Genomic DNA, 20216 nt, shown 5'->3' with positions numbered 1-20216 from the left:
ACGAACCGATGTGATCCGAATCGACCGGAAACCATTTCACTTCAATATTTCATCGAATAAATCCGCCAATAAATTGCTCGATTTAAAGCGAATTCTAAGATGGAAAGCGTATAGCGATCGGTGCTCACCGGTTTCCCGAAATGACAACAACGCACCGAAGTTGCACGGAAATTTGCATCAAACTAGCACCACGACCTGGGTTCCTTTGAAGCCCTGCAAGGATCGAGCGAAATAAATCTTACCCTTCGACGCAGATTCAATTACCGAGGGTGTAGTTGCACCATACGGCAACACCGAGCAGGCCACTGTACATTAGCCGTGAGAGGAAGAGGGCAAAAATGCACCCACACGGTCACTCACGCAACTGGCCATTCGTCAAAGGATGGCTTTCGAAACAGCGAAAGGGTACGTGCGCATTGGTCGTATGTCACTGTTACGATTCGAACGGTCCGTCCAGAGCACCAGCTGTGGCTTTTCATGCTACACATGGCCCGAGGGCGTTCGATAGAACCAACGCTTCATGCAGTTGCCTGCATGTTCCGCGTACGGACGCTAGTGAGTGAGTGATTGAAATTGAGACTGATTGCCCGATTCGATTGACTTCGGCGGTGAGCGATTGATTGGGATGGCTTTGCCACAAGGGCAGCACATCGTCCACCAGAGTCACAAATGCAACGCACGAAATAGTAAAGTTAGAGGTAAAGACTTCCGCTTGGACAACATGCTGCGTTTGGCTTGGCTTTTTCTCACACTGGCGCATTCCCTTGACACGACTGTAACGATCCGCGATGCAAATGGGGCAAGCGCTCCATCGACGGTGCAGCTAATTTACGATTGCAGTGGTTGTAATTTTCCCGCGAGACATGATTGTTTCGTAATCTTGACCACAATATCGCAGGGAAGCTTCCGTCGGTCCGGCCCCCGTCAATTGGCCGCCAGCGATTGGACCCGATAAGTTGATAATAAATTGTTCTCCTGCTGCCCTTTTCCAGGCGTATCTTATGCAGTATACCGACGCACTATGCCGACAACACCGTACTGTACACTATAACAATTATTCCTTGTTTACTTATGCGTCGCTGGAGATGCGATATATGCATAGACTGCTGATTCTGGGCTAATCGATGCTGGGTAAGTAAGTTTCATTTCCGATATTAAATGCGAATGGCCCGAATGGAGTTTACTGTGGAGAGCACGTTTTGGCTGCGGTCTCTTAAAAGGTTCGGTACACCTAAACCGCGTTCATAAACAACAGCATGTAGGCCCGCTCTAGATCCATAATCATTTAGTTCCCACCATCTAAACCAATCTAACCATGTACACCCGACTCAGCCGAATTGTAAAACGTATTTCACACACATACACACTGAGTTTTGTTGTTTTTAGCGTTCGTTTCAAACAAACGAAGACGAAAATGGAAATTCCGACGGTCGAGGATGCTGAGCGTTGAAACCATTTCGAACCGTCGTTGATCGATCGTTCGATCAATCGAGTGCGATCACGGGATGGAGAGTGATTGTTTTGAAATCATTCACCATAACAATAAATAAACCATTCGAATGTCTGTGTGTGCGCGCGTGTTAGAAACCACCCAAGGTAAACATCACGCGCCGTGGGAACACGGAACTAGAGCGGAGATAAATTTAGGGCATTCTCCGACCAGGGATCTGGACGTGTCAATCTAGGGTACCGTTGCTGTAAATACTTTTTGTTTTTAAATTGAGCACTAGCATACACAAACAAATCGAATAGTATTACGGTCGTATTAGACGCGGTGTGTTTTTGCTGAACAGTAAAGAGTGAAGATTTAGTTTAGCTTAGAATTAGTAGATGTCGGAACTTATTACAAGAGTAGAGTTTATTTTTTAAATAACTTCTATCAAATGGATAACTTAATAAGACTTAGATTAATGGAGTGTAAAATCATTCTTACCATTAGTCCTCGATCGCCTTTCGGTCCTCGGATTCCCTGTTGGTGCAGATGAAGGAGATGCATCGGCATTGATGGACATGCAAAATGGCGTGCAAACAATGGTAAATGTGGATCAATATATGTTCTATTTCTATTTAAATACTCATTCAGTATAACAAAGGCGTTTTGATGTCTTTAAAAAAAGTATTACCTGAGACAGTTCTTATATAGTTTTGGTAATGGTAAAAGCTTAAAAAATTATTTTCGTGTCAGGTTTGCTAAAAGAATAACTAATAATGCGAAACTTATTTTAAATATGGCAATTTGTTGAAGATTTTCCTCATTAAACACAGAGATGGATTTCAACGTGCCGTGCATACCGAATCGAGGTGTCAGAGTTGAATTCTACACCATAGCACATTCATTTCAAGCAAGAAAAATATTTAATTTAATGTATCGCGATGCAATGCATCCTCGTGCATGAAGCGAGGTCAAGCAATTATGATTTGTGAAAATTAATTTGCCTGCATTTTCCTGTATCCTGAAATTCTGCACCATGAACGTGAACGCAAGCACTTACCGGTAGTCCGTTTTTGCCCGGTGGACCGGTGGGACCCTGCGAATGAATACAGAGAAACACAGAGAAAGTGAGAAAATTGCGAATGGAATTGACTAATTTGCTTGTTAAACAGACAACATTAAAGTGTTTTGTTATTTTGTAGCGTAAAAAAAGACATATAAGAGGACACCATTATGAGCTTTCGAGTGCGTCATGTGTTGCAGTGATTCGGTTCAATCGTTGCAGACGGCAGCCGGTCCACACTGAATTCGCCCGAATCTGAGGGAAACGTTCCTCAAGGTGATTAAACCGGTACAATCAATCAATTCATCGCCGCATCTTTTCGAAACGGAGAAACTTCCAGTTATAAAACTATAAAAATACGTCCAGCTGACCTGTTTGCAGCCTGAAATGAATTGATAGTTGAGTCAATAACAAAGCGGAACGTGATCGTCTTGATGCCGGGCGCCATGAAAGTTGAGTCAGACCGAAATCTGATGGTTTCAGTTATCGCACGTTGAACCAGATTTAAAATGCAGTAATGCAGAGGAAAGCAGTAAGAGCAGCAAATCCTTGATCATTTTTATTGCATACAATGTTGATGATCGTTTCAAATCCTCACATGTTCTATAAGGCGACCAAACAGAAACAGTGAACTTTTAATCATACATTGATTGGTGATAGTCTTTTGAATGGGATTTATCAGTTAAGAGATTTTAACAGTTCATTAACCATTCAGAACTGGATTAGGATGGATATCTCTATCAAAGAATTAATTGTTCGCTTCAGAAAGGTAATGAATTGAACGACTGTCTCGTTTAGATGATGTATGCACCTTGATGTCTGTAACACGCTTTTCGCATGCATTGTAACTGAAACCATCGAATGTATCGTACTTGCAGGGAGCACTCTGTAACGATAACTGTATCCTTAGCACAATCCACAGCCGTCGTTCAAGTGCTGGCAAGACGAATTAGCCACACTTCATGAAACCAGCTCCGGTTCTCTCAGCTGCCGGTGAGTTTGAGCATTTCATCTACGTCGGAACCGCAATTCAAACAAGCTGAGCTTAGGATTATCTGTCGACATGCTGTTGCTTTCCGTTTGCTATATTCGCCCGAAGCTCTTCATGTTCTACCCGTTCCCAGTCATCTGATCCGCAAGTCTCTCCTTACAACACAGCTCACCAACAGAACCAAAAGAATACAGCCCAAAATGCAATGCAATCATTTGGCTTTATGATTCATGCAGCACGGGCATTACCGACACGAGATATTAGACGCCGTGCGCTCCTGTGCCATCCTGCATGTTCAGATTCATTCGACTTAGTGATGCATGGTTCACTGCAGCCAGTAAATAGTTCCCCGATGCTGCTCCCGATCGGGTTACGGTTGAGCTAGCTAATAAAAGTTTCAACATCCGCTTCCGGTCCCCGATCCTTCAGCACACTGCTTGCTTGTCGCCGTTGCGGTTTGCGCTTCGCTCAGCAGAAAGAAGACGCCCCGGTCCGGCCATAACCTTTTCATGAGTTGAAATGTCTTGCCGAGTTCGTTGCTTCCATCCAGCTGGGAACGTTCCTTGGGCAGTGGTGTGCTTTAGTGAGAGCTTTCAGACCAACCACCAGCCAACCACGTTCCATCGATGGCCAATGGCTTTGGGCGGGCAGTGGACAGTGCGCTTGAAGCAACGACGGGGCAATGCGATTCTTGCTCATTCACCCACGCCCCCTTTACTTCCCCCAGCGAAGTAGAACATTCAGTGTTGAAAGACGCTACTCAACACGACAGTAGCGTGCGGGCGGTGGAATAGCTTTCAAAAACATTGAACCGATGCATATTACTTGGGAAGCAAAGTGCTCATCGCAACACTTTTGCACCACTGAACGACACCGCAAGCCAGGGAGAGGACAGATCTACTATCCCTTATCTGCCTGCCAGAGCCAAGAGATTTGATGAGTTTTTCCAGAGTGCATAATAAAAGCATCCCACAATCGGGAGGACTACTCTCCCAACGATTCCGCTGGCCATCACCCGGAGAGAAACCGCCAGAACATCTTAAGCCCGGTTTGTAGCGAACCCTGCACCCGATCCGAAGTGAATCCTGCCAGAGGGTGGAAGTTTGCTCAGACAACAACACCAAACACCCGAGACACCGTGTGTGTCATCGGCAAGTGTACAGGAATGCAGAAAAGTTGGCAACTTGTTTAACAGATGATAGAATTACAAAAGTTTTGTTTGCTTTTCGTGCTCGTCTGTTCTGGACGACAGGTGGAAACCGTATCCTTGGATGACCTTCCTCAAGGGAGTTCTCAGCTTTTTGATTGTAAGGCAAGCAATATTCACTATCTTTTTCGAGCGGAGAGTAAATGGGGGAAGAAAATGTCGGGTGCAAGTTTGAATAAATACTACACCGCTCTGGAAATGCACATCTAACCCAAATGGCGAAGGTTGAAACTATTTGGAAAACTTTCCTATCGCACACTGACTATCGCCAAGGTAGCAACGAGACTTGTGAATAGAGTGCGTTAGTTTTGGAGTTGTAATTGATGGGTTTTACAAGCATTAGGACAAGAACGCCACACATTCTACAGCTTTGAAGGTACGGGTGGCTTCGGTAAACAGGACGTTAGTTGTGTGTTATCTAATTCTGGCATTAAATTGGTGTCGAACGTTATTTTGATCGATCCTCGGTGACATCAATAAGGTTTAAGGCATCTTTGTTTTTTTTTGCAATTTATTCAGCTTGTATTGTAATGACTTAACCCTATTCCACCAAGCAAAATGAAAGTTAAGATTAAATGTACCTATTTACTGATATTCTTGTTGATTGATTTGAATTTGAATGTTTATGTACACTAAAATCGAAAATGAACAGAATTTTAGATTGTTGAACAGGATTTGGTGCCATATTGCATAAAGCATCATATCGACCTAACTAATAGCTTAAACCGAAACTCCAGTCGACAGTTGACATATTAATAGCGACCAGGAACCCCTGGATGATGGACGTTGGGCACCGAGATTGGTGAACCATTTGAACTTACATATTTTTAAAGAAACATAATATAATTTTCGTTACCTAATTTCTGAATACCCCCAAAAGTTTGGGCATTGCACAGATCCACCCATATCAATTAATTAAATAAATATCAAAGTGTTAACTAATATCGTTTAGAACCAGTCCAACTCGTACCTTAACATCTGTAATTTAACAAAAGTTTAACAAACACCATTTGTGTATTGATACAAATGCAGTAGCACCAGTAGCTGCTTCTACATCGCTTATCAAGATTCGCTTCTACCAACACTATATGAAGCTCCTGTTCATAAGTTTATTCCAAATGAACCTCAATCAAATCGAGATAAAACACAACAAAACAACAGCATTCTTGATCGCCGACAGTAAATTATCAAACAAAACGTTAAGACCATCGTATCTGTGACAATGAATCCGCAGGAAGTGATGGTGAGATATTTTTTATCAGCCTCACTTTTCATCGTACGCTATGCGAACGGGCGAGAGGTCACTACTCTAATCGTACGACCGGTGCGCCGGTCGGTCACCAGAGTTTCAAAAGTCGGCCCAGCCGGGAGATCCGCGGGGGGTTAAAATAACAAACGACCGTGTAATTTACTATAATTAATTACTCGAGGCGGTTCACATGCGCACCCGCAGGCGTGAAGATAAGACCAAGACCATGCTGCCCGTTTCTGCTGCACCACAAAAGACAAATTGTTCGCCGTCACTTTTCGTTGGTGCGTCGGTACGAGAGCGAGCGGAAACGATTTCCTCTGCGTCTGCGAGGCGTCCTCCGCATCATCCGTCAGTCAACCTGGTGTCCGAAAATTCCTGTCCCGCCAGACACTTCCTCCTGCTGGATGTGCTGTGAAAAGTGGTTTTTTGATCTTGACGAATACTGGACGAGCATGGATCGTTGGATATTGAGGCTTCAGCGAGAGAGAGAGAGTGGCACGAGAGCCGGACATATGCTACAAACGAAAGCTTACCTCCACGCCCGGATCGCCCGGGTCTCCCTTTTTGCCCCGCTTCCCTCTTTTGCCTGGCGGTCCAGGTGGTCCGGGGGGTCCTGAAATGAGACACAGAAAATGATAAGGATGATGAGAAAATGGGTGTTTTATTTTGTTCGGTCAGAGCACTAGATGAATTTGACGACGAGTCTCTTGCGTCGGTGTGTGCGTAGGCGGTGGACAAACTAGTTGAGCATTAAAGCTTGACCCGAATCTGAAAGTTCCGTTCCGGAAGTTTCGTGCGTGTGGCACATCCGTATGCAAAACAAGAGAAAGAAAGGGATGGAGAGATCTGGGAGAAAAGTGCCTTAATTTGATTAAATTACCATCAACATCATCGTCGCCAGCGGTGTGCAAAGCTTTCTTCTGGCGTAGAGTGCGTTCGCACCGGGAATTAGGTATAAAAGGGATGTGCCTTATTAAAAGCGGCAACTTTCCATTCCAACCACGCCTCGAGCGACTCGTGCCGGTGGGTCGACTCGTGGACCTGTTCAAGTAGTGGCAGCCGTGCGTCAATGCGAGCGGAAGAAGATTTTAATTTAATTTCGCTAAATCACTAGAGAGACGTTTCCGAAACAACCACAGTTGGGGCAAGCTGGTGGAATTGGCCCCAAAAAGCCTGCTTGGCGTGGGGTGGACTCTCAGGAGTGAGTAAAGCGTGCCGATGTCGTTTTTTCCTTCTTGTTTTCAGCACAGTGCGCTACCGTACGGTCTTATCCCATTAGATGCTAAAACTAGGAGCAGAGTTTATAAAGTACGTTGGCTAAAGTTAAATTCCCGCGAGGAGTCTCCTGTGTGTATCTGTGTGGCAAATGGTGTACATTTACCATCAACTCTCCTAACGTTGATGGAGTGTTACAACTGTTGATAGCCGCTTGGCAGCCACGAAAGTTACCCATTATTCGTCCGCTCGCTCATAACCGAAGCCAGGGTGGGGTGCTTGATTTACCTTCTTGTGGCAGCACAAGAAAATTGCCTTTATTTTCCGACCAAACGTCATATCGCGCATCTGCAGCGATCCGCGACGGGCTGGGCGCGGCAAATTCGCTTGTTTTTGTTTGTGCAACCGTAAAAAGAAACACTTGGCGTGCCGGCCTTTCCTCCGAGAAGAAAACTTTGCCACTCTTCGCACCCTGTTAGGAGACAAATAATGGCGGCGGGCTCTTGGTTCTGCGTGCGTCGAACAAAAAAGTTTTGCCGTGCAATTTTGTTTCGACATGAACAGCCGTCGTTGTCTGACCGTCATTGTGGTTTCGTAGGTGAAATGGTGGTGCTTTGCAGACGGAAAAAAGGTGCAACTTTTCTTCCAACACCTTTCGCTTCTCGTACCCACGGTGCCGGATAACAGAAACCATCTCAGGGACCGGCGGGCCGAGGTACGCGTACCAAACTTTCCTCACCAGCTGTCGACTGAATTTGTTGATTGTGCACCATTAGTGGAACGGTTTTTGCGATAAGCATTTTTCATCTATACCCGCATTAGGTCGGTTCAAGCTACTTTGGCGGACCAGTGTTGTTGGGCGGAACGAATGTGTGTACGACGGTGGATGTCAAACTGCACCGGCGGATAAATTACGGATAAAGCGGCTGTCCCAGAGTAACGATGATGATGGGCAAGGGATTGCGCGAAGACAGCGACGACAATGAAACGCTTTCAAAGTTTATCACATTGCGCGCATTAAGTGATTCGATATTTGTTGGCTGGGTTCTCGAGATGGCAGGTACAGAACTTGAAAAGAATAGTAAAATAGCAACGATGGTTTGATTTTTGCAAACACATACTTCATATGTTGTTATTTCAAAAAACCATATTCAGATGATTCTTGAAACAAAACATGGAAATACATAGTGGAAGATTGTTGTTCAACAAAAACTCTTGAATGCTTGCAGCAAACGTGCATACGACGTTATTTGCCGAATTTGAAAAGATTCAAACCATTTTAATAATGATATTAAAATTGAAAGACTAGGCGTACAAAAAGCATTTCTAAATCAATTTCATAAAAAACTGTCTTAATAAAACTAAAAAAAACTTAAATTTAATTAAAATTATATATTTCAAAAAGTATGTTTTGTTCATGGATGTATTTGATTATACATATTTAGAGAGACACATAATTTTACTTATTTTCACGATTTTTAAAAATAATTAGTGTTAATCTAATAGAAAAATAAGGTAAAGCTTGTAATAAAAATAAAACACAAAAACAGCTGCTTTATATATTATCAAAATTTTTAGATTGAAGGATAATCAGCCCGTCGGTTGATCAATCCCTGCCTAATTGATGTTTTACTGTTTTTACATAACAAATGACGCCTGTTAAATTGGGCTTTTCGTGTGAAATTAGCAATCAGAATCGGCCGGAATTCGGCACATCATTAAAAATCAACTGAAATTCGCTCAGCTCGTATCCTAAAAAGCCATTTCAAAATGGCCTAAATTTTCCACCAGAGCCGAGGGAACATTTTCAGAAGCTTAACAAGTTCCTCCCTTTATCCCCAGCATTGGCCTTTCCATTAGGCTCATAAATAATTTTGTAATAATTCCAGCAATTGCCCAAAATTGCGACCGTTGTGCAAGGGGAAGTGGGGAAACATCATTTACTGCGCGAAAAACCGGGCCCGGGCGTGGAATGCGTGGAAAGGAAAACACATTTTGCGTAACATCATTATTTCACCAACACAATGGCGCATTCCACCGGTCGCATCTGATCCCTCGCTGAGAATGTTATGCCGTCTTTTTTGTGCTTCTGCTGCTGTTGCCCTTGGTAATGTGCTGTCGAGCCTTCCGGCTAGCACGAACGAACCTTCCGAGCTGGGATAAGCGTAACAGCAGTTGCGTGGCGCGCTTCGCTTCGTACGGCAATAAATTATCGGGCAAGGTTGCAATCGGGCAGACAAACATCGAAAAACTGTCGATAAAAATTCGCCCAATAAAGTAGCACCTCACGCAGGGCCAGTCTTCCACCCCATACCTCGGCATCGGCCACTGCTCTGCTGCGGGTGTCAAAGTTTCCTTTTTTATGCGGAAAAAAGAATGAAACAAAAAAGGCAAGGTTCCTAAAATGTGAAAAGGCAAAAACAGTGGAAAACCCCATACGCTCAACTCTGCACATTTACCGTTTGATTGGGTGAGGCGCTGGAAGGGACGCAAATATCGTAAAGATTCAAATGGACGACACAATCGATCGAGCGACAAAAGATCTTGCACCTCCACGTCCATTCCGGAGGAAATTGCTTCGGCAGCGGTTTCCCTTTCGGGTATCAGCACCAAACGGCTTTTTCCGATTTGGCCGCAAATGGAAATGATGAAAAATCGAGCCCCATCAATCTTCGGTTCAGCGTGTCCAATTCGGTGCCATCGCCCGTCCGAAAGCAATATTTCTGTCCTTTCGCTTCAGTTTGCTGCTCAGGATGGTGGGTCAGGGGTCAGGTGGCTGAAATTGGCACTCAAACTCTGGCCGATCGGCGACAACGAGCGGCAATTTTCGATGCTCCTAAACACAGCAACCCGATTTGAGCCCCAGAACAACGGTTACGAACGGTTCTGCACGAATCGATCGTAGGCAGCATCGCACGGTGATGATGATGATGATGATGATGATGCCCACGCAACAAATGTCTTTAGGTGAGCTGAGCTTTAAAGTGCCGAAAATAAAAGCGATGCTGCTTCTAGGAAGAAAGAAGGCCCGTACGCCTCCGTCCTGTGCAAACAGTGTGGTGCGGTGCAGTGAGGATGGAAGATTGGTATGTTTGCCAAACATAAATCAAATACACTTTTTATTATGTTTGAGCGATGCTGGTCTAGAGTGTATTGCCCGTATCGCGCGGATATGCATGCAAATACGAGTTTACATTTTACGATGCTGCCTTACTTTAGGGAAACCCCTTTAAGCTCAGCGTATCAGCCCCTTATGATCGTAATAATTTAAATAAAAAGGCAATTCTGTTGTACTAAGACGTTGCTTCCCTGTAACCAGAAATGGATGTTTCTAGATCACCTTGCCTTTTCGCTACCTACCGCATTCCTGAACCGTTCTTTGCGCCCGTAAAAATGGCAATCCCATGTTGCCTACCGTCATTCTTCGCTCCACTGTAGCAGATCCAACGTATCTTCAAGATTCAATCAACCGCCTTCCAGCAGCGCCAAGGCTTCGCTTCGCATTTGATTTTCATTCTTTTCGCTGGCTGGCAAACCCCTGCTGGCACTGACTTTGTTCCACATTTTCTGCCCGAATAAAAGAGCGCTAGAGGTTAAAAGCGAGCCTTCACATGCACACACACTCACACAGAAACGGTTCAGCAAAAACGTTGCAGGGAAACGCCACCACCAGAGATCAGCCCACCATACCGAGGGTAGGCCGCTCTCGGTGGAACGAGAGCGTGTATTAAGTAAATCATTCCGCCTTGAATACCATTCCTTCACGCTGGAGCTGGCTGGAAATGAGGCGCAAAAAATCGCACCCGCTGTGGACGGGACAGTAAGGGGCGAGAGGAGCGTAACACACCACTCCGCACATTGCCAGACGACAGTCGAAATGTAGATTTATTTGATTGAGATTATGCAGATGTCGAAAGATACATCCCGCCGGTTTAGGGCAACTTGGGTAGCGGCAACAAAGCCACTCCCTCCCTCCCTCCACACTCTGCAGCCGATCAGAACGATCGTGGAGATTTTTTCGTGGAGAAAATTGGTTCCTTTTTTCACGCACCATTGACGTTCTTGGCTCGGCAGTGCTCCAAGCAGCCAAAAAGTTGCTGCGAAGTTTGCTTCAGCGATTTACGGCAGTGTGGCCACGCGACGCAACCATTCTTCGAGCAGGCTCCCTTGCAGATGCTTAATCCGCCTCATTGAGCGCTGCGATTGGATCAATCGGAAGCGTGCAATAAACATCGTCCACCGGAACAAGTTGCGATTCGAACGTTCATAAATTGTGTGCTGTAATAATGCCTTTCCTGCCACAGTTCCAAGCGTGGGCACGAGTCCCGTTTAGCTGCGACGCCAATGCGAACGTGGGGATGGGACCTGGAACGCTTGTGGTGTGCAATTGACACTTGAAACCTGCCACACCCCATAACAGGAGACACTTCCGCCAAAGTGGAGTGCTCTGTTATAATTTCTAATGAGTCTCTTGTGCTGGCAGTTTACGACCGAAACATCATTCAGAATGGTTCCGAGCAAAACAAAAAAGGGAGGGAAAGCATCCAACCGGGGGCGAACCGGGAAAGTCGGCCATAAAAACCGGAGCACTATGGAGCAGACACTCTTATTCTGGTGGGTGTGCGAACCCACCACCGGTGCGCTCGTGAGTGGGCGATAGGAATGGGCCCTCGCGAAGCTCTTCGGAAAGCATCGTTAGCGAGAAAATGAGTGGAAAATGAAACACACGCACCAGCCGACGAGATAATCATTCAAATGTCCTACTTAAGCGTGCTTGAAGTGCGATGGAGGATAACAAAAGGACTGTAGCGTGTGCTGGAAGACATTCTCACGGTACGGGGTGGCTTCCGGGACCTAAAGGAGCAGCGCAGACAACTCAAGGGTTAATGATACGGTCGGTGCTATTGTTTTGGATGCTGCGAAGGAGGCTCTTTAGGAGGAATGTTTATATGCCCTCTTCGTTCCTCTCTGTCCCAGTAAGTGCTTCCCATTTGAGGCACATAAATCTGCCCTCGGAAGTACCTCGATAATGGGTTTATTTATCTTGCAGACTCATATATGATAAGATGATGGCCCCTCTCCCGCCGGCACGCTGCGAGGGAAGGTGCAAAGCGAAGTAATACACAATTTCACCATCATTCAGCAAATCTCGGAAAACGCCATAAAAGACAACTTCTGGAAAGTTGTGCTTTTCTAGCGCGAACGCGAAAATGCGATAAAATTCTGGCCCACCCAACTCTCACATTCGCGCTCTGCCGCGAGGAACTTATGATAAAAATAAACCATTCTTCTCAAACGCAACTCTAACCATAACTAAATGCTTGCCCCACGCGGTAAAGTGAAAGTTTTCGCACTAAAAACGGTGTGCTGGGGAGAGTTCATTTCGGCCCGGCGGAATGTCGCAGCGGGTTCATATATTCTGGCTGTATTCCGTGCTACGCGAGTTGCCCTTGCGTGTCGTTAGCCCTTTGGCATTATGGAATCCGAAGCATGTTTGTAATTATCTGCTAAGTAATAAAATATTTCTTCATTCAGCGCTCAGCGAAGGCTGCACGGCCCTGGGGCAGTGGAGCGTTTTTGGCGGTGGTACGTCGCCGCCGCGTCCGTATGTTGTCGCCGTTGTAATCGTTGTCGTCACCGGCACTGGCTGCCGTTTGGCTGTAAAGAACGTTGCCCCAAACCACCAGCCCAGGGGGGAATACGCGTTGTTTTCCGCGTTGCAAACTTGGGTATTAATAAACGCGCACCAGCCAAGACGACGATGGTGTCATGCGAATTGCGCACCGTTTGACCCAAACCCCACCAATGCAGCCCAAAGGGAAGGCAGAAGGTGAAGCATTACGACGAGTACGGTCCGTTCCATTCACTGCTCACCAAAGAAAACCCAAAAGCAGCACAAACAACCAGCAAACGAATAATGCTCCGGCTGCGTAATCTCTCCCGGGATCAATTAACGATTATCAGGACAATTAGATTTACAACACATTCTTCGTTCGCGTGGTCGGGTACCCATGGTCGATCGGTGCCGGGGACTGGCACGGCGGTCTGCATCGACCAAGAAACCGGGCAACCCGGGGAGTGGCATGGAAAAGTCGCTCCCAACCTGCCCGAAAACCGCAACCGCTATGCAGAGAAGCAGGTTCCATCCGGGCCAGTTGGCACGAAATGGCGCGCCTTTACCACAACACAACGGCACAACATAACGGAGGAAACTCGCAAAGAGCAAACTAATTTAACCGCTTTATCCTCATCAGCGGAATATTGTTTGTTACTCTCGTTCTTGAAAGTTTCTTCTTGCATTGCTGCTTCCTATCGCTTCCCCATGGGCATTTGTCAAACTGTGTGCGCGCACATACCACACAGGGAAGTAAAATGAGGCGAACTGGTCAAATTGTACCAAGGAGAATGCGTAGTGGCATTGGTTTTATTGGAGTTGTTTTCAATAAAAATTTTATGAGCTGGAGTATAGAAACTGTTCTTCTTGCAATATTTGGATATAAAAGGTTTTCTATAATGTAAGCATGTTGAAATTAAGTAAATGATTATATTTATGCTGATTTTTTGTGTCCTATTTGTAGCCTTATTTTACGTTTACAGTAAAATATTCTATCCTTGTCAATTTTAGTACGTTTGAATTACAGGCAAAATGAATGTTTTATAATCTATCTATCTATCTATCTATCTATCTATTTCATAACTTTCTAAAAAAATACCATCTTTCTGTTGTGTAGTATTATATATTTTTTGTTATTTCAAATGGCTTTAAATAACCTTTTTGATATCGATTTATGTCCTTTAGTTCGATCAACAACATACCACTGTACAGTAAGAAAACGTGGCAAATACTTAGCATTGCTCAATGTTTCCTCCCGTCTCGTGCGATCAACTCCCTTGAGCCTTCTTCGTCCTTCGTCAAAGTTGGGGAAAACGAGCGAAAGCAAGTGAAATCCGTTGATCTGAATTGGTTAATTCAGTCGTTTTGCGCTCGATGGGTAAAACTTTTTCGCTCAAACGAGATTTTTTGGCCACGGTACCGGTGCCACAGCCATCATCGGATTACAACACGGTTGTGTGGGCCAACAAACGTTCACTCCGGGTAAGGATTCGCAGTTACAATGCAGAGGCTTTCCGTCTTCACCGTTTGCAGGTGGAAGGTGGTGGAGGTGAACATTGCTGTGTGGAGTTCACTAGCGGCCGAACTTTCCCTGCCGATCTTTTAGCAAATCCGGGACGAAGGGAGCGCACAAACACAGTCGCAAAAAAAACACATAAATCTCTTTCCAACCACAAAATTGAACCAAACTTCTGACGGGGTGGCGAAGTGTTTGTCTTCAGCACGGTCGAACCACTCGAATTATACCGTGGGGCAGCAGTAGGAGCAGCAGCAGCAGCAGCAGGCAGGAACATCAGCACAAATGCGAACGAAGGCACAGCTTTTCCAAAGGGCGATGATTCCAGTGGCGGTCCAGCTTTAGGGAAGCGATCGAAGAACAGAGGCTGCGGCAAAGGGAATGTTTTTCCAATACAGTTTGATTTTATTATCGGAACCATGGTTCGAAGTTGACTTCCTGCCGTTCATCTTTGGCATCCTTCCCCCAGTGGGAATTTGCTCACGCTTCCCTTCGCATCCCTTGGTTGGGTTCGGGTGGCTACGACACTCCCGTTGAATGACACTGATTGGGGAGCAGGTTTTGAGCTAGTATGTGTGTGTGGTCCTTTACCACCATCGGCAGGAACGGGGAAGGAAATAATAAATTCCGAAATATTGTCACGTTCCGGTGAGTAGTTGTCAACGAGTGTTGTCGTGTCAACGTTGTCGACTTTTCGAAAATCCATCCGAATCTTGGGACTGTCAGAATGTCCCCAGGGAATCTGTTCCGTTTCTTTTTTTCTGTGCTCTGTGTTAAAGTGGAAAAAAGGACAGCAAAAATAACACGCCTGTCAGGGGTAGAATCATATGGATTAATCGTTATTGAATTCGTTCAAAGGTGGTGGCCGTGTCGGCGGATGCTTCCACTGATACTAGACGCCAGTCACTCCAGTCGGTGTGTCGGACCAAGAGGCCAAGACCAAAACTCTGAAGCAAAACGGCACATTCCGATTCGGTTCACGTTCCCAGCGTTTGCCGTATTGAACTAATAATTCTTTTTTACGCCCCTCTAACGACGTTTGGAATTCAACCCAGCATGCAGAGGGAAGCAAGTTTTCTTCCGAAACAGTGTTAAATAGGCGCTGAAATCTCTCTCCTTCTGCATTCTCAAGCCCAGCAACGCCCCTTTTTGGCACTATTTTTACCGCTTCCCTTCCATCTTCCGGCCCATTTCCGCATTCCGCTGTAGTCCAAAATCAGCATCACACGTACGTGAATGTAAATGTAAGCCTATTTCACTGCGTCAGCGAGTATTGCGCTGGGTGTTTGTGTGTGTGTATGTGTTTTGAAGAACAGCGATAGAAAGGTGCTTCAAAGAACTCGAGCGCGGGAAAAGCGAAATTTTCTCAATTTTCTCACATCTAGGAAGGGCGGTACGGCCCGCCATCCTATTACCGCGCGGCAACTCATCAACGTCTACTCACTACGAACATGTCATGAATTGGTAATAAGTGTGACGAATCCAACACCGATGCCACCTTGCCCACTGTCTTACCGTGCAGCCCCCCCTTACCTACCGGTACAGTAATATGGTGGCATAATTTATGCTTCAAGCGCATGAGTCATTAAACTTTTCCCTGGCCCATCACCCGTGCGCACCTGGAGGCAGACAAGCGGGTGGTTAAAGTATCCGCTTCCATTCGTCCAACTTTGCCGACCTTAAACCGACAGACTGTTCCATACCAGCGCCACTCTGCCAGCCCCTTTTCGATAAGGAGTAGTTTCGGGCGAGGTTCACGATAAGGTGCCCAAGTGCGGGTACGTGAAAGAACTGTACAAAAACTTGTTTAACTACTGCCGTGCCCTAAACCGACAAAGACTCTGTCCTGTCGTCTTAAAGCCGGTCCATCAATTGCTTCGGTTTCATCCACATCAAATGGGAGAAATTAGTTTTCTTCCCCTACAAATCGAAACTTTTAGCCGCCTTTTCGTACAGCCGGGGTGTATTCTGATTTTATGAGGTGGCAGGGCTGTCGTGGAAAAAGTTAGCTCGTATGCCAGTGCAATGCGTAATAAGTGTGTCACGGTGGCGTAACGGCGTACGATGAAGCGATCAATGAAATTTAATAGCCATACACACACAGCACACAATCGTCACACGGCTTGGCGTTGCGGCCTCAGGTTGCTCCGGTTGTTTTCGTTTGGCTCAAGTTTACCCTCAAAGAGCTCGGAGAACGTTCCCTGTCCCTGTTTCCAATCTCCATTCTAGCCCTCTTTGGAAGGCATGATACCAATGTATGGTGATCTGATCGTATGTCATCGTGTAGCACCGTCATAAGAATGTTTTCCATTTGATGCTGCATTGCTCTCGCTTTCGAAACGATTATCTTCTCGCTGTGATCTCGTCCTGGAGTCGGATAAAGATATTCACTGCCGCACACAGCCTGGCATTACCGTAAGATGGAGTTGACAGGGTTGAAATTGGATACGCTCTCGTTGGCGGAAAGTGGTATCGATACCGCGCGCAACCACCGGTATAAACGGTTCCACAAAAACACATCGCGACCGCAAAAGGTTACTTTGACACCGGAATAAATCTACTCCGAAAAATTGCCACACAGACATACACACCATGCTGGACCAATCTCGAGGGGTAGAACAATCTCGGCAGCCTGGCATGGAAAGCATACAATATTGCCCTTCGCCTGTCCGACTCCGGTGTCGAGCGCGAACGGGGTAACTGCTGCATCTGTTTTCCTGTTCAGCTGCTCCTCTCCATGTGGTGACACTTACCAAACATTCTTCACATTTTTCCGTAACCGGTTCGTGAAGGCAGCCCAAAACAATAGTGTGGTGTGCAATAAAAAAAAAGAACACACTCTCGAGATCGAGTGGTCCCCCCGAAAGCTCGATTGTCCTTTACGGTGGCAGATAAAGGGAGGGTGGAGGAGAGTGAAAATATGAATTAAGAATAACAGTGTTATTTACGAGACAGATGGTATCGACTGGGGAAGGAAGGAAAGGCAGGTGGCGAGTGCATCCGTAGCGTGGCATCATCCGTAAAGTGTCTCAATCGAGGGCCGGGCATCAAAGGGCATTCCCAATAACCATAAAACATACCGAAAACCATTCGCCCGGCTGAGTGCTATTTTTATTAGTGTCTGTTATTTTTCTTCCCTGACGGGCGGTTTTTTTCTCTCCGATCACGTTACGGCGTAGACGAGTTGTGTATCTGGCTGTGAACGGGGGAGAGAATGAGAGCGACAGATGAGCTACACTTCCCTTAGGGCCGACGTGACTCTTTTCCGTGCTGCTGGAGCGCGCGCCGGGATGCGCCGGTCTGCGTTCGGGTTTCGTCCTGGTGTGCTTGGTGCAGATATTTTTAGCTAGACACAGATCACTTCTCACTCTATGCATACGATTTTCGCTGTTTTATTATTTATGGACGTCTTGTTGCCAGTTTGGTCTCCCCGCACGAAAAGGTGAGCGAGTGGTTTTGTGTTTGTTTTTAATGTTTCTCGCGCGCACACACACATTTTGCTGGCGGTTGTATCTGGCACCGGTATCAGCAGCTGTCTCGGCACACAGGACACCCTGGAAAGGCAGGGACTCTTGCTGAGCGCTGCATCAGCGATCTATCGCGCGACCAGATGCACCGGCCGATGCGCCTTCCTCCTATTGAGAGGTGGCGTGGGGTGGCACTACAGCGCAGATATTCCATTAACGTTCGGGTCTAGCTGTCGAGTCTGTGTCCGGTGGATTAGAGCTTGCAGCCGCTCTGGATATGGTTGAATTTTTATTACGTTCCTTACTTCACAGAAATATTGATAAATTACCGAACGGCGCTGGGAGGGTCGCGGGATGGCATGCATGTGGGCAGCAGCAGCACATTAACATGATCATGCATGCAGCTAAACAAACATCAAATCAAGCCCAAGCTTGGCGTGCGAAACCGGTACCACTTAAAGCTGACAGTGGATCGATTTCAAGGCGAAAGAAATAAAACACTTTAGTGCGACCAGGTTGCTGGAGTACGGACAAGACAATGACGGGCTTAAAGGTTCATCCTCGTTAAGGGCAATTGCATGTTTATGATTCGTAGAACAGAGAGCTGTAAAGTTTTAACTGGAAATTTCGTTGTTACTGTAGGCAAAACGCTATTTCTATGTTAAGAACGTGCAGTACGATGTACGAATATTGGAAAAGAGGAAGGAAAATGTTGAGGTATGTTTGTGTGATTGAACCTCTCCTAATTATAAGAAAAATAATCCGAATGATCACTGCTTCGAGTGCTTTCGTAACTGAGTTGAGTTCAGTGAATGAAAATAAAGTTCCAAATTTCTACGAAGAATTTAGAGCCAATAGTGAAAAGTTACTCTGTGTTTCGGGATTCACACTTACACTGAATAGGGCGAGTCATTAATCGACACAGAAAAGTGATGTTTTATGATCACATATTTGATATACTTAATCATTTTAAGAAAAAAATATTCCTTTTTTACATTATTGTTGTTACATTATATGACTCTTTCAAACGATATTTTTATGTCTTAAGGTGTCTTCTACAAATAAATTTCACAATAAAACTCCAACGTCGGTCATGACTTCTTGCCTAAACTGTATTCTGTTTTAGCTCTATGCAGAAAATATGCAGAAGTAGTATCGATCGGTCTGAATGAATCAATAAATCTTATTGCAATTTATTTGGTGTAAAAACTAAGTTTAGTACGGAAGATGTACATATTTCAAGGTAAGTCTGTTTAAAACATTCCATCTGAAGCATATTTAGATAATATTATCACTAAAAGACTGTGCTTTGATAAACTGTTGTAAAGCATAGTCTCAAAAGTCAATTGAAGTGGTACAATATAAATCATCAATTTTAAACTATATTCAAGCGTGTTTTCCTGTCTGCTGTTATTGCAACGTTAAACCTTTGACAGTGACAGTGACCGTACCAAACGCAAATAAACCGCTCGACTGGGTTAGTGTACCTTTATGGTGCCAAGCCAAGCGAACTCAGCTGATCGTTGATGCACACACACACACACGACCACTGGAAGGATGAAGCGAGACAAAACGTTAGAGTTCGAAGTGAAACGTTTGAGTTGTAAATAAACATGTTCGAACACTGCGAACAGTATCGTTCCGGGCACAGTGCATCTGCCCCTGATTGCGTGTACCCGAGAAGCGTTCGTTGGTCGGGACTTTACTTTGATGTTTTCCGTCCCCGTGTGTTGAAACACTTTGCAACAAAGCGAGTGGAAGAATGCAAAAGGGATGCCGGTGGATGCCGGAACATCGTACATCAATCTTGAAATCTCATCGATGGCTCGCGTTCAGAGGGGATAACTTTGCCGCGAGCCTTTAATCCTTCGCTGCAGCTCTGCTGTCTGGGTGCCGTCGTCTTAACCGTCGTTACTTGTCCACGGCCGCGGTCGGCAATGTTCCAGAACGTAGAGAAACCACAGCGAAATGCCAACTGTTCAACCGTTTCGAGCTATGGGTGTTTGGTTGCGCTCGTGCGATACTGGCGCAAACTCTACACCAAGGATATCCTGGTATCGCCACACCCGAACAACCCGCGTCAGTCGTCGGGATGTGGTTTTCAGTGTGTAAAGCGACCATTTCCGATCGAAAGTCTACTGTCACAATGCGGCCGTTTCTCTTCCCTTTAGCACTACTGCCCGGTCTTTTGGCCTGTAAAGTTTTACACAAATATTGTGGCTGGCTGTGGTATGCAAGTTGGAGCAACCGGTGCTGAAACGAGCGCGAGCATTTGTGTGTGTGTGAAGCGCTCTGTAAAGCTGATCAACCACAACCGAGCTCTAACGCTTTGTAGCAGCTTCCTTCGCAGTTGACGCAGGAACTACGATCATCCTGGGGAGCGAATGCGAAACTTTTATTGCTCAATCACGTGCCGACACCCCTGCGGGTGTCGGGGCTTTTCTGGGCAGATTCTGTTG

At 45.7% G+C, this 20216-nt stretch overlaps 1 protein-coding gene across 1 annotated transcript in view; it reads right to left on the bottom strand.

Annotated features, from left to right (window-relative positions):
- The window catches only part of LOC120901539 (collagen alpha chain CG42342-like), an 84154-nt gene that overhangs the window by 38513 nt on the left and 25425 nt on the right, over nucleotides 1-20216 (bottom strand). Inside the window, 3 exon segments of the mRNA XM_040309605.1 lie at nucleotides 1934-1969; nucleotides 2493-2528; nucleotides 6479-6558. Coding sequence (XP_040165539.1) covers nucleotides 1934-1969; nucleotides 2493-2528; nucleotides 6479-6558 — 152 coding nt within the window.

This window comes from Anopheles arabiensis, chromosome 2 (assembly GCF_016920715.1).
Source record: "Anopheles arabiensis isolate DONGOLA chromosome 2, AaraD3, whole genome shotgun sequence".
Lineage (NCBI taxonomy): Eukaryota > Metazoa > Arthropoda > Insecta > Diptera > Culicidae > Anopheles > Anopheles arabiensis.
Note: the sequence above shows the minus strand (reverse complement) of the source record. Positions and strands in the feature narration are given on the sequence as shown.